This window comes from Mesocricetus auratus, unplaced genomic scaffold, assembly GCF_017639785.1.
Source record: "Mesocricetus auratus isolate SY011 unplaced genomic scaffold, BCM_Maur_2.0 Super-Scaffold_100024, whole genome shotgun sequence".
NCBI lineage: Eukaryota > Metazoa > Chordata > Mammalia > Rodentia > Cricetidae > Mesocricetus > Mesocricetus auratus.
In genome coordinates this window covers 6,431,187-6,442,867 of record NW_024429205.1, presented here as the reverse complement: position 1 = coordinate 6,442,867, position 11,681 = coordinate 6,431,187, and the positions used below count along the sequence as shown (strand labels likewise).

General features: G+C 46.5%; 1 protein-coding gene across 2 annotated transcripts in view; it reads left to right on the top strand.

Annotated features, from left to right (window-relative positions):
* The first annotated feature begins 2,914 nt into the window (after positions 1–2,914).
* Adam17 (ADAM metallopeptidase domain 17) overlaps positions 2,915–11,681 on the top strand; it is a 43,820-nt gene continuing 35,053 nt past the window's right edge. The window contains exon 1 of one of the 2 annotated variants that reach the window (XM_005082009.4): positions 2,915–3,164. In XM_005082009.4, coding sequence (XP_005082066.1) covers positions 3,068–3,164 — 97 coding nt within the window. In that variant the 5' untranslated portion in view covers positions 2,915–3,067. The remainder of the gene's footprint in view (positions 3,165–11,681) is intronic. The other variant, XM_040731007.1, reaches the window with a different exon arrangement.

Sequence of the window (11,681 nt, the reverse complement as noted above, 5' to 3'; positions counted from 1 at the left end):
GTTTGCATCGTGTTTGTGTACCATGTACATGCTTGGGGGTGAGAAGGTGGCATCAGATCTGCTGGAACTGAAGTTACAGGCTGTGGACCACCAGGTGGGTGCTCTTACCTGTGGGGCTTCTCTCCACCCCTGTAAACACTTCTGATCTTGTTTCTTGTAACTCAAGTCTTCAGCTGGTGGCCTGCGCTCCTATCTATCCATCCCGCTGGGGTTTTCCCGAGTGCACTCAGAGCATCAATACTGGCTTTTCTCAGTGTAATACTAGCACACCAGTGAGGCCAAGACAGGAGAATCTCCCTCTTGTATACCAGGCTGGTCTCGAACTCACAGAGATCCGCCTGCCTCTGCCTCCCGAGTGCTGGGATTAAAGGCGTACACCACCAATGCCTGGCGAATTTCACTTTTTTTTTTGTTTTTTGTTTTTTTTTTGTTTGTTTGTTTTTCGAGACAGGGCTTCTCTGTATTGTTTTGGAGGCTGTCCTGGAACTCACTCTGTAGACCAGGCTGGCCTTGAACTCACAGAAATCCGTCTGCCTCTGCCTCCCGAGTGCTGGGATTAAAGGCGTGTGCCACCAACGCCCGGCTACGAGTTTCACTTTTAAGACCACCCTAAAAGACTGTCTAAGACTGTTAAATCAACAGTAACAAAGAGGAGAGAATGTGAGATGGAAAAGTATGTAAAAACCTAATTTTGGAAGTGACATGTCATTTCTACCGCACGTGTATGCTCTAAGTCACACACCCGCAGCAACAATGGAAGGAGACCAGTGTGGGAGGCGGCTGACTGTAAGAAGGGTCACTGGACACTGTGGTGGAGGGCCCAGCAGTGCTATGAAACTGGAGGTATTTATCTTTAACTGGCAAACAGTAAAAGATGACCTGGCAGTTAAGTGTACATACATTTATGATAGGGATTTCAAACACTGCAGCCAGTTACATTTATAATGAGAACATTACCTCGTGGGAACATACTTCTAAAAAACTCTTTTGAGAGTAAAAGAATAAAAAGCTTGAAGCCAGTGTGCTGGCTCATGCTGTCATCAACAGCACTTGGGAGGCTGAGGGAGGAATGCCTGGGCAGGGTTACAAAACAAGCCTAACCCAGACAGCACACCAAACCACCTATCCCTCCCGACAAAAACCAAACAAATCCCCGAACAATAAACGCTTGAAGACCAGACGTTGACTGTGAGTTTTTCAACTTCGAGAGTTTCTCCACACAGCCCTGGCTGTTTTATGTCAGCCTCCTAGCACTAGGATGACAGGCACCAGCCAGTTCTGTTGTGCTGACTTTTATCCAGCATGGGTATTTCTGTCAGTGGAGCTCTTTGATTCTAAAGCAATGGACTATTGCTAAACCAAAGATGAACATCATTAGAATCATAATTTGAACCCTGACTTGTGGGTGTCAAGGATTACTTGGGGCTTCCTGTGAATATAGTGGATCAGGAGTTTGTTTTTCTCCCCCTTGAGACAGGGTTTCTCTGTGAAACAGCCCTGACTGTCCTGGAACTCACTCTGTAGACCAGGCTGGCCTTGAACTCACAGAGATTGGCCGGCCTGCCTCTGCTTCCCAAGCACTGGGATTAAAGGCCTGCGCCACTAACACCCAGCCAGAAGCTTTTCAAAAACCAGCACGGTGGTCCTCAGCCTATGGATTGTGACACCCTCTCCCAGGTTCACACATTAAGATATCCTGCATATCAAATATTCACATTATTGTTCATGGCAGTAGCAAAAATACAGACATGAAGTAGCAATGAAATAATGTTATGGTTGGGGGCCACAACATGAAGAGCTAGCTGTATTAAAGGATCGCAGCACTGGAGGTCTGAGAACCACCAAAGTAGCATTTACTAAACATAGCTCATTGCCTTTTTTAAGCAGGGCCTTGCAGGCGACACAAAAATATAACCTACAGTGTACTAAAGTTACAAACATGAGGACGTGGTGCCTAGATTCTCAAAAGAACTACCGTAAGATTCAGATTATTAAAAAGCCATACACAGCCGTCACATCTCATGTATGGGGTGAACTTTTTTTTCTTGTGTTTTGACTAGATACGCCATGAATGTGTATGTCTAGCTGAAAGCATTTTATACCTCAGATGTACGGACTGGGTTTAGCTAATATGCCAAAAAAAAATGCACAAGCTCAATGTTGAAAACGACGCAAGACTTTAACTGGGACATTCCACAAGGAACAAATTTAAATCACTGTTTAGCTTTTTCAGGAAGACCACTTGAAATTTGACCAGGGCTAATAATAGTACCACAAACAGCACATTGCACAGAGTTAAAAAAAAAAAAAGTGCAAAAGCACAACTACTGCAAACCCGAGGGTCGAGCAGGGAAAGACACGGGTTGGGGTAGATGGCCGCTCCTGCTCACAAGGGGAGACCGGTTAGGAGTCCGGTGTCCGGAGACCCGGTGCCCAAGGAGCACCAAGGAGCAAATCAATGTACACCCAGAAGCCTACGTAGTCAGTCCCTCGGCGTTTTCAGTGACCACGGAGGCCTGGCCTCCGGCTGCAGGACGTGGGGCGGCGGCTCGCCCCCGTCCCGACACCACCGCCTGCGACACGAGGCCACATTGCAGCCCCTTCAATCAGGACGCTAAGGCGGACTCTAACCCGCGGTCACCCGGGGACAGAGGCGAGACTGTGCCGGGTCGACTCAGGACGCACGGAGCTGACGGCCAGCAAGGCGCCAGACAGGGCCCCAGAGGGACCAGGAAGGAATGGAGCCCCCAAGATGGCGGCGGGCCCGCGCCGGGGTGGGGAGAGCCACGCCTCCCAGAATGCTGTGCGGTACCCTACTTCCGGCTGTGGGTACGAGCGTGTGTGGGGGTGGTCTGCGGCTACGGCCGGAAGCGGGCTGAGCTACTCTCAGCGAGCGCCGCCCGCACTTCCGGGGCCCGGAGCGTCGCTCTAGTTCTTCCCCTGTAGGCGGCGCGGGAGGGGAAAGTTTGCGGGGCAGTGCCGGGAGGATCGCCTCCCCTTCCCGATGTGAGCAGCTTCCCGAACGCTCTAGAGGAGACGGTTCCCCGGAGAGGCGGCGGACGGGAACATGAGGCAGCGGCTCCTCTTCCTGACCACTCTGGTGCCCCTTGTCCTGGCGCCCCGACCTCCTGAGGAACCGGGCTCTGGCTCCCACCCGCGACTTGGTAAGAGCCGGGGGAGCAAACTGGCTACGGCTGGCCCCGGGGAGCTTGAAGGGACGCGCCGGGGCGCCGGGGGCGCCGGGGACGGGGTCTTGGGCGACAGTGGCGCGTTCCCAAGTTTTCAGTGTGGGAAGGGGGTGTGGCCCGGCGTTGAGCGAGGGAAGAGAGATGGGCTCATCTCTCCTCCGCGAGGAAGGACATCCTGGAGCGGGTCTCTCATGGGACCCGGACCGAGGGCCTGGCAGGGGTCCCGTCGCCTGGGTTTGCATTTGTGGAATGTGTTTAAAGAAGAGGTGTAGGCATGTGGATGGTTCGTGTGTGGGGTGTAAGAGGTCGAGATCCTTGGCTTGCTGATCAGTGAGGCCAAGGTGTTCCTGCCAAAGCAAGACCCTGGAAGAAAGGACGGGTCCAAAGCTCCACACCACTTGCTGGCTCTTAAAAGCGAAGTTGGATTTCTTCTGCAGGAGGTACTTAAGCAGTAATCTGGTTGGAAGGCGCCGGCTGAAGTAGTTTCATTTGCATTTTCAGGCCTGATTTGGAATCTTGGAGTTGGATTTCCAGATCATCCCTAAGCTCTATCTTGCTGTTAAGGTGCTTGGTGGAGAGATCGAGGCTAAAGCGTCCTAATCCAGCTCTTAGGTTCGCTGGCCACAGTGAATGCGTTCCTTGCAATTTTAAACAGATTGCCAGGGCTGACCTGTTTAAACAGTTTTGAGCCTAGAAACTGGAGGGTTCCTGCTTAGATTTTCTAGAGATACCGGATTGTAAGAATGGACACGCTCTAGAGGTGTCAAGTTTGGTGATAGGGAACTTAACTGATATTTTAGGACTCTTTAGCTTGCAAATGCTGCCATCTAAGACATTTCAGTTAACCGGTAATAAAGGGTGAAACAGTGCATTCCCCATTGTGTGAAGTTAAGCTCGTCATTGTAGTATTTTCTTATGCAGATTGAAACCTTGTGGGTTTTCTTTATGTTTTGAGATGGAGCCTCATTATGCAGCCCTGGTTGGCCTGGAACTTGCTATGTAGACCAGGTTGGCTTCGAACTTGCTGGGTTAAAGATCTTACACCACCATGCCTAACCCTGTCAGTTTTTTACCTTTTTTTTGTGTGTCTTATTTACTGAACAGAGATTGTAACTGACTGGTGCAGACATTGAATGCATTGTACTTTTTTATTCAAATAACTTCCTTGTGTGTGCTTGCATTTTAAAATGGATTACAAGTGACAAGTTTAAAGAACGCCAAAGGAGCTAGTTAGGAAGTGCTGAAATCTTAAGTTGATACAAACTGAAGGAAAGATTTTCAGGATGAAAAACAGCATAAAAACATGCTTCATTTTAAGGATGCTATTAAGAATAAACTTGCATTTGAGACAGTGAGGTGGTTTTTGCACCATCTGACACAATTTGCTACCATTTTCCTGTCTGGGAGTGGAAAGAAAAGCATGGATCCTAGGGAATCATACAGTGTAGAGGAATACTACTTTATTTCTAGGTATATTCTCAGCAACCTTTGCAGGTCATAGGACTTTTAAATTTTTATTTATTTTTAAGATGGAATCTCACCAGATAGTTCTGGCTGTTCTGGAACTTGCTTTGCAGACCTGGCTAGATTTGAATGCAGAGATCTGCCTCTGCCTCCAGAATGCTTCGATTGCTTTCTTTCTTTAATAATTTTTTTTTTTGGTTTTTCGAGACAGGGTTTCTCTGTGGCTTTGGAGGCTGTCCTGGACTTTTTAAATTTTTTTAATAGCAAAGTATAGCACATCTATATTCGAAAAACAAAACCAAACAAAAAAACCTCATAGGTATAATCTCTTTATCTAAAACTTGAAGAACCAATATTGGGGCTGTTAGGACTTATGGGTAGTGTTGGAGACACAAAGATTAAATGATTGTCACCATTCAAATTTGATGGCATGGTGGAAGGAGACTCATTCAAAGACCTAACAGACACATGTCAAACCACATGGAGTATGTTAGGACATGCTTAGGGCAAGTGCTCTGTGTGTGTGTGTGTGTGTGTGTCTAATGAACTCAAGGTAAATTTCAGAATGTTTCAGACACAAATTCTGTGACCTACTTCTTCCACCTACGACATCCTCTTTTATTCAAAGAAACACAAAGGAAAAACAGTTTTGAAATCAAAACTTCTACACCCCAGCTGCAACTTCACTATGATATCATGACTAAGCTGATGTGACTCATATCTTTTCCAAGATTATGCAATTCATAACAGTTCCTGAAGTCATTTTTGGTGACCTACAGAATACCCTAAAAGCCAAGTTTCTGTTTATTATGTACTTATCGCCCTTCAGAAAATTATATACCTAATCAATATTTATTACATTTATGGCCTAAATATAGAACCAAGTAGGTTAATGAAAAAAAAACCCTTATGTCCTTAAGTTATGAAACTGTTTGTTGGTCTTGAACGACCATGTCTAAATAATAGTTGGGTTAGGTTAAGCAGCAAATAGTATCATGAGCTGCCAAACAAACACATGCCATTCTTCACTGTCCGAAGGGCTTACGTTCATAGCTTCATGTAAAGAACTGCATTCCTCTGACACCCATTTTTTCCTGCCCAATTAAAAAATTGAGGGTGGTGGTGTAGCTCAGTAGGACAGTGCCTGCCTAGCATTCCTGTGCAAGGCTCTTGAGTTCAAGCCCCATTTCCCAGCGCATTATTAATTATATAACAGCACAGTTGTACTCAGGATTATGATGCACGGCCTCGTCGTGCTAAAGCTGCTGTTTATAAGCTGCTACCCTGTGAAGTCCAAATCCTTAACACAAAGTGCTCCAGGGGAGGCTGAAGATAACACTGCCCTGCAGGAGTAGTCAAAGAGACCAACTCTTTCTGCCAGAGAGTCAAGTAGAGCGACGCCACAGCCACAGTGGGAGAATTGGCGAGTCCTCTCGGCTTCCAGGGTTTCCCAGAGTGCTAAGTGTGAAAGTCCTCCGCGTCAGAGAATGGTCGATGGTGGATCCTTCAGCGCCTGTGTTGTGGGAGATAGCACCGGTGTGGAAATGTAATCTGAAGAGAGTGTGAGCTGGCTTGCTTGGGAAAGAACAAGATAGCCTCGCCGTGGTAGGGAAGTGAAAGGTTTCTACTGTGCATCTTTGCCCTAAACTGAGCTAAGCAAGCGGGCATGCCCCTCCCCAGCTTCCTCTTTGTCTATGCCCCACCCACCCACCCACTCACCCACCCACCCACTGGAATTGTAGACTGTAGAGTCTCAGCTGCTACTCTGGTTTCACTTGCTTTGCGTCCTCCTAACTTCTAAATCTGGCCTTGTCTTCTTCTTTGAAGCCTTACTCATAGCTCCCTGGTGTGTATACCTCTGTGTTCAAAAGCATGGTTGTGTGGTGTGTGCATAATCATTTGTCTTTTTTTGTTGTTGTTTTCCCAGACAGAGTTTCTCAGTAACTGTGGAGCCAGTCCTGGAACTCTGCTCTGTAGACCAGGCTGACCTCACAGAGATCCGCCTGCCTCTGCCTCCTGAGTGCTAGGACTAAAGGGGTGCGTCACCACTGCCCGGCCTTGTCATCTGTTTTTTTTTTTTTTTTTTTTTTTTTGTCTTTGATTTTGACTAGACGGGTGAGCATGGAAACAGTGTGAAGTTGGGCTAGGGAGGACTGGGGATTGTTGAAGCTGTCCCCTTGTCTCACTTGAGTTTGCACCTGTGCACTTACTGCAGCGCCACATGACCCTGCCTTCCTCGGGCTCACCTGGACTCTGCTGACCCTTTAGGGCTGAGCAGCTGCCAGTTACAGGACTTGCTAGAGTCTTGACCTAGGTGAGGCTCAGCCTTGGTAAGCACTCATCGTAGAGAATTAGTGGAAACTGCTGACATTCCGTCTTCTCTTACTGGTGTAAACCCAGAAGTCACAGTTTTAGTTCCAAGGTTCTGGATCCCTGGCCCAGTGGAGAGCACTGCTTTACTTCCCTCATCCCCACAAGAAGTTCATCCATTCCCAGAGCTTCTTGCACAGACCCAGACTGCATCCCTCTCCTGCTGTGCATTCTGGGAGTTCTGACCTTGGGTCTTCAGCACAGGCGCAGCAAACAGTGGAACAGTTTAGGCTTTGCATTTCCCCATTTTTGTTGTTGTTTGGACAAAGAGTCTCTCTCACTTTGTAGCCCACACTGGCAAGGTGTGTGTGTACGTGTGTGTGTGTGTGTGTGTGTGTGTGTGTATACTTACCTACTACCTACCTACCTACGTACATACGAATGTCTACCTCGGTAGCCAAGCCGGAGCCCCAGGACACTGCTAGTGATGCTCACTGTTCATTCAGTGACTTACTGATTTCCCAGATTACAGTCTTGTTTGGTCCACACTGTAACAGTGCCTTTACTCAAAGTCCAGAACCCTTAATATTTCATTCCATGCTCATTAACTGACCTCCATCTGCCCCTTCAGTCTCACAAATTATAATCTTTATTTTTCCTATTTAGAGATGGTATCACTGTGGAGTTCTGGCCAACCTGTAACTCATTATGTAGACCAACCTGGCCTTGGATCTGCCTGCCTCTTATGTTTGAGTGCCAGGATTAAGGTGTGCTGACCTAATGCCATAATCTTGCTTTGCTGTTCTGCACTACAGTTCAGCTGAGCTACCTTTTCACTTCCACACTGCATGATTTGCTTTCTCTTGACTGCTGCCTCATCCTTTCTAAAAAATACTTTATGTGTGTTTTGCCTGCGTGCAAGTTTGTGCACCATGTACATATAATATTCCAGGATCCCCTAGAGCTGGGGTTGTAGATAGTTATAAACCACCATGTGGGTGCTAGGAATCAAACCTAGGTCCGCTGGAAGAGCAGCCAGTGCTGTTAACCACTGACCCATCCCTCCAATCCTGACCTCATTCTTTTGATTCAGATACTGTGCTCGGGAAAAGCATCCTTGATGGCAGGCAGGGATGCTCAGCCTGCTATGTCCTTCCATATTGCTTGCCACACTTTCTCTCTTGGCAGGGGATAATTGTGATTGCTCTTCCCCGGTGTATTAGACATGTATTTCTTTTTATCTCTGTCACATCGCCAATGCCCGGGGGCTCTTAATGAGTACTTAGTTGAATAAATGAGTCCTGGTTTGAAAAGAGGGAAAAAGTGTAGATGTGTTGAGGAAAAGCACAAGGAAGATAGGGCCCCTACTAAACACTAGGTGATGCCTGGCAGGAGACCTTAACCACAGCACATGGCAGAGGAAAGCAGGCAGTGAGCACTTGAACCTCTCCAGCTGATCTTTTAATGGTCTCATTTGTAAGTGTGTTTCTAGTTAGCTGAAAAAAAGCTCAGCTATTTCATATGGTGGCCAAATCACTTACAAAATGGAATAGACTACTGCCGAGCAAACAAGGCTTTTCAGGTCTCAGATTTGAGTGTGGATGGCAGTAAAGACACGGTGGTAAAGTCTGGTGAGTTAAACTGTGTGTGTGTGTGTGTGTGTGTGTGTGTGTGTGTGTGTGTGTGTGTGTGTGTGTGTGTGTGTATCGTTGACTAGCCTGGAACTCACTATCTAATCCTGGTTTTCCCCACACTCACGTGTCTGCCTCCTGAGTGCTGGGATTAACAGTGTGCACCACTATGCCAGGCACCAGTTTATACTTTATTGAGAGTTTTGGGTAGATTAGAGAGAAATTCTATTGCAAAGGAGAACATGACTACCAATGGTTAAAGTTTAGGAAAGTGAGCTGCATTGAGAGGTTGAGGATGTCAGGGGCACTTTCTAAGAGACAGTACCAGGAGTGGGAGGTGGCTCCAGTTTGCCTTCCAAGAGGGCTGGTTTTTTATTGAGTTGTTTGTAATGGCTCCAGGACATCTAATTTGTAATATCTAGTTATTAAAAGAAAATAATTGCAATGGAAACACAGCAGCTAGCTATTTTAGAATACATTAGCAGCTACATTTAAAAGGTGCTTATTGTATACAATATATTCAAAATAACTCACAATGGTTTTGTCTTGTCTTTATGTTTCTTCTATCCCCATTTTTTTTTTTTTTTTTTTTTTTTTTTTGGTTTTTCGAGGCAGGGTTTCTCTGTATTGTTTTGGAGCCTGTCCTGGAACTCGCTCGGTAGACCAGGCTAGCCTCGAACTCACAGAGACCCGCCTGCCTCTGCCTCCCGAGTGCTGGGATTAAAGGCATGCGCCACCAACGCCCAGCTTGGAAGCATTATTTTTAACTTTAGCGTAAGTGGTTTTTTTTGCTCTCTTCCCTTTTTTCCCTCTCAATGGCATGGGGCAGGAGGCCTCTGAGGGGCAGATGTCTCTCTCTGTTACCTAGGGTGGCTTTGAGCTCAAGCCATCCTCTTGCCTCAGCTTTCGGTAACTAAGATTACTGGTGGGAGCCATCATGCTGCCAAACTTGTGTACTGGTTTTCAAATTTGAATTCACATGAGAATCACCTGGAAGGCGACATAAGTTATGCACCCCAGACTGAGGATTTCTGAATGTTTGTATTTCTGACAAGCTCCCAGCTGTTGGTGCAGTTGGTTTGGGGGAACCACACTTTGAGGAACCCTGGTCCATGTTATTGACAATGAAAGTACAATATTGAAGTTGGGTTTCTAAGTCTAGGGGTGATTATGATCTTAAATGAAACTGAGTTCATGTACCAGCCTGTATGAAGGTAGATGAAGACTAAAGGATTGTATTGGCCTCTCCTCAGCATCAAGAACTTATGTAGTTTGTGAGCATGAACCTGATGGGTCAAGCTTCTTTGCTGAATATTTTACAGTAAAATACTATGAGGAGAGCCAGATGTGGTGGCCTTCATTTGGAAGGTGAATGTAGGAGGGTCAGGAAGGAGTTCAAGGCCAGTCTGGGGCCCTGTGGACTATACCACAATAAAAAAGATGTGGTGGATAAAACATGGCTTCTTTTTGGCCATTTTCTAACCTGTGAGATAAAACATGTCATAAACAAAAGTGTCAGAAAAAAAGTAGAGAGAGCTGTAGACTCCCGAGGGAGGAAAGGCCAAGACGGAAGCGGTAGACAGTCCCAGGAGGACTGGGCTATTTTCAGACGCGTTTTAAAGCATCTTGTCAGTAAAGCTTGAGTATTTCAGCCTGGATGAAATCCACAAGTCCAGTGCTGTGTTGCACTAGGGTTTGGCTTCATTTTTCTTTCTCCCTTTCTTCTCTGGCACACCAGTGGCATCAGAGTTTGAGATGGTAGGTGTGTTATTTAGTCTTCTCTGAGCCTGTGCTGTCCTCATTTGGAAGAGATGTTCTGTGGAGATGATGTAGTCAGTCACTCAGCACGGCCCCTGAAGAGAAAGCTTGCAGACTGTTGAACAAGCTGGCTGACTAAGGGGCAAGCTTCTTGATGGTTTTCTGTTGGTGCCCCTAAGCTTTGTGATTGCAGAGTCCAATCACCAGCGGCCTGAACCATCTTTCTTCTGGATTGACTTTAAAAGGGAATTGTGTTAACACAAAAAGGGTGATATCTAGCAGCTCTGAAATTGGAGTCAGAACCTTGAATGGATGCTGATTAACTTTGATCTGGTATCAAGCATGCCTGCACTCTCACTTTCCTCGGGCTACCTAAGCATCTAACAGGAAGATAAGCTCTCCGAGCAGAGCACCCTGTAGGAACTGTTTATCTTTTGTCTTGCTCTAATGTCCATATCCCTTTCCTGTCACTTTACTATCCCTTCTCTTCTCTCTCTTTCATTCCTGCCCTCCCTTTCTTTGGAGACAGCCTTACTGTGATTGTATTTCATTGACCTGGAATCTGTGTGTAGCCCCCACTCTCCTGAAACTCATGCTTTTCTTGTCCTAGCCTCTATAGTGACCTGATAACAGGTGTGTGCCCCGGCCTGGCTTGGATACCTTCTTGTGCACTGCACAGAGTGCACTCATAGTAAATGAGTGTTGAGTAGGGCCAGGGCTTGGTTCTGTTGCTGCTGTGCTTCAGCCACTGGACTTTATTCAGTGCCTGGCTCATGGCAGCAGATGAATGAGTTGATGAACGGACTGAGATTTAAGGGACCATGCTCTTGGGTTGATTCATTTTCCAAAAATGGGCTTATTTTCATTTTGTGCATGGTTGTTTTGCCTGCATGCATGCTTGTGCTCCACTTGTGTGTCTGGTGTCCTAGGAGGTGAGAAAAGGGTGCCAGGTGCTGTGGAACTAGAGTTGTGAGCCACCATAGGATGCTGGGAACTAAACTCCAGACCTCTGCAAGAACAGCAGTTACTCTTAACTTCTGAGCTGTCTCTTCAGCCCTAAACTCTATCTGTCCGACCTCTAAAAACGATTATCTTTAAGTTAAAAATCCTCTTTATTTATTTTTTGGCTTTTCGAGACAGGGTTTCTCTGTATTGCTTTGGAGGCTGTCCTGGAACTCGCATTGTAGACCAGGCTGGCCTCGAACTCACAGAGATCTGCCTGCTTCTGCTTCCCTCGTGCTGGGATTAAAGGCATGCTCCACCAACGCCCAGCTTTTTTTTTTTTTTTTTTTTTTTTGCTTTTAAGTTCTTATTTTGGAGGAGGCTGCAG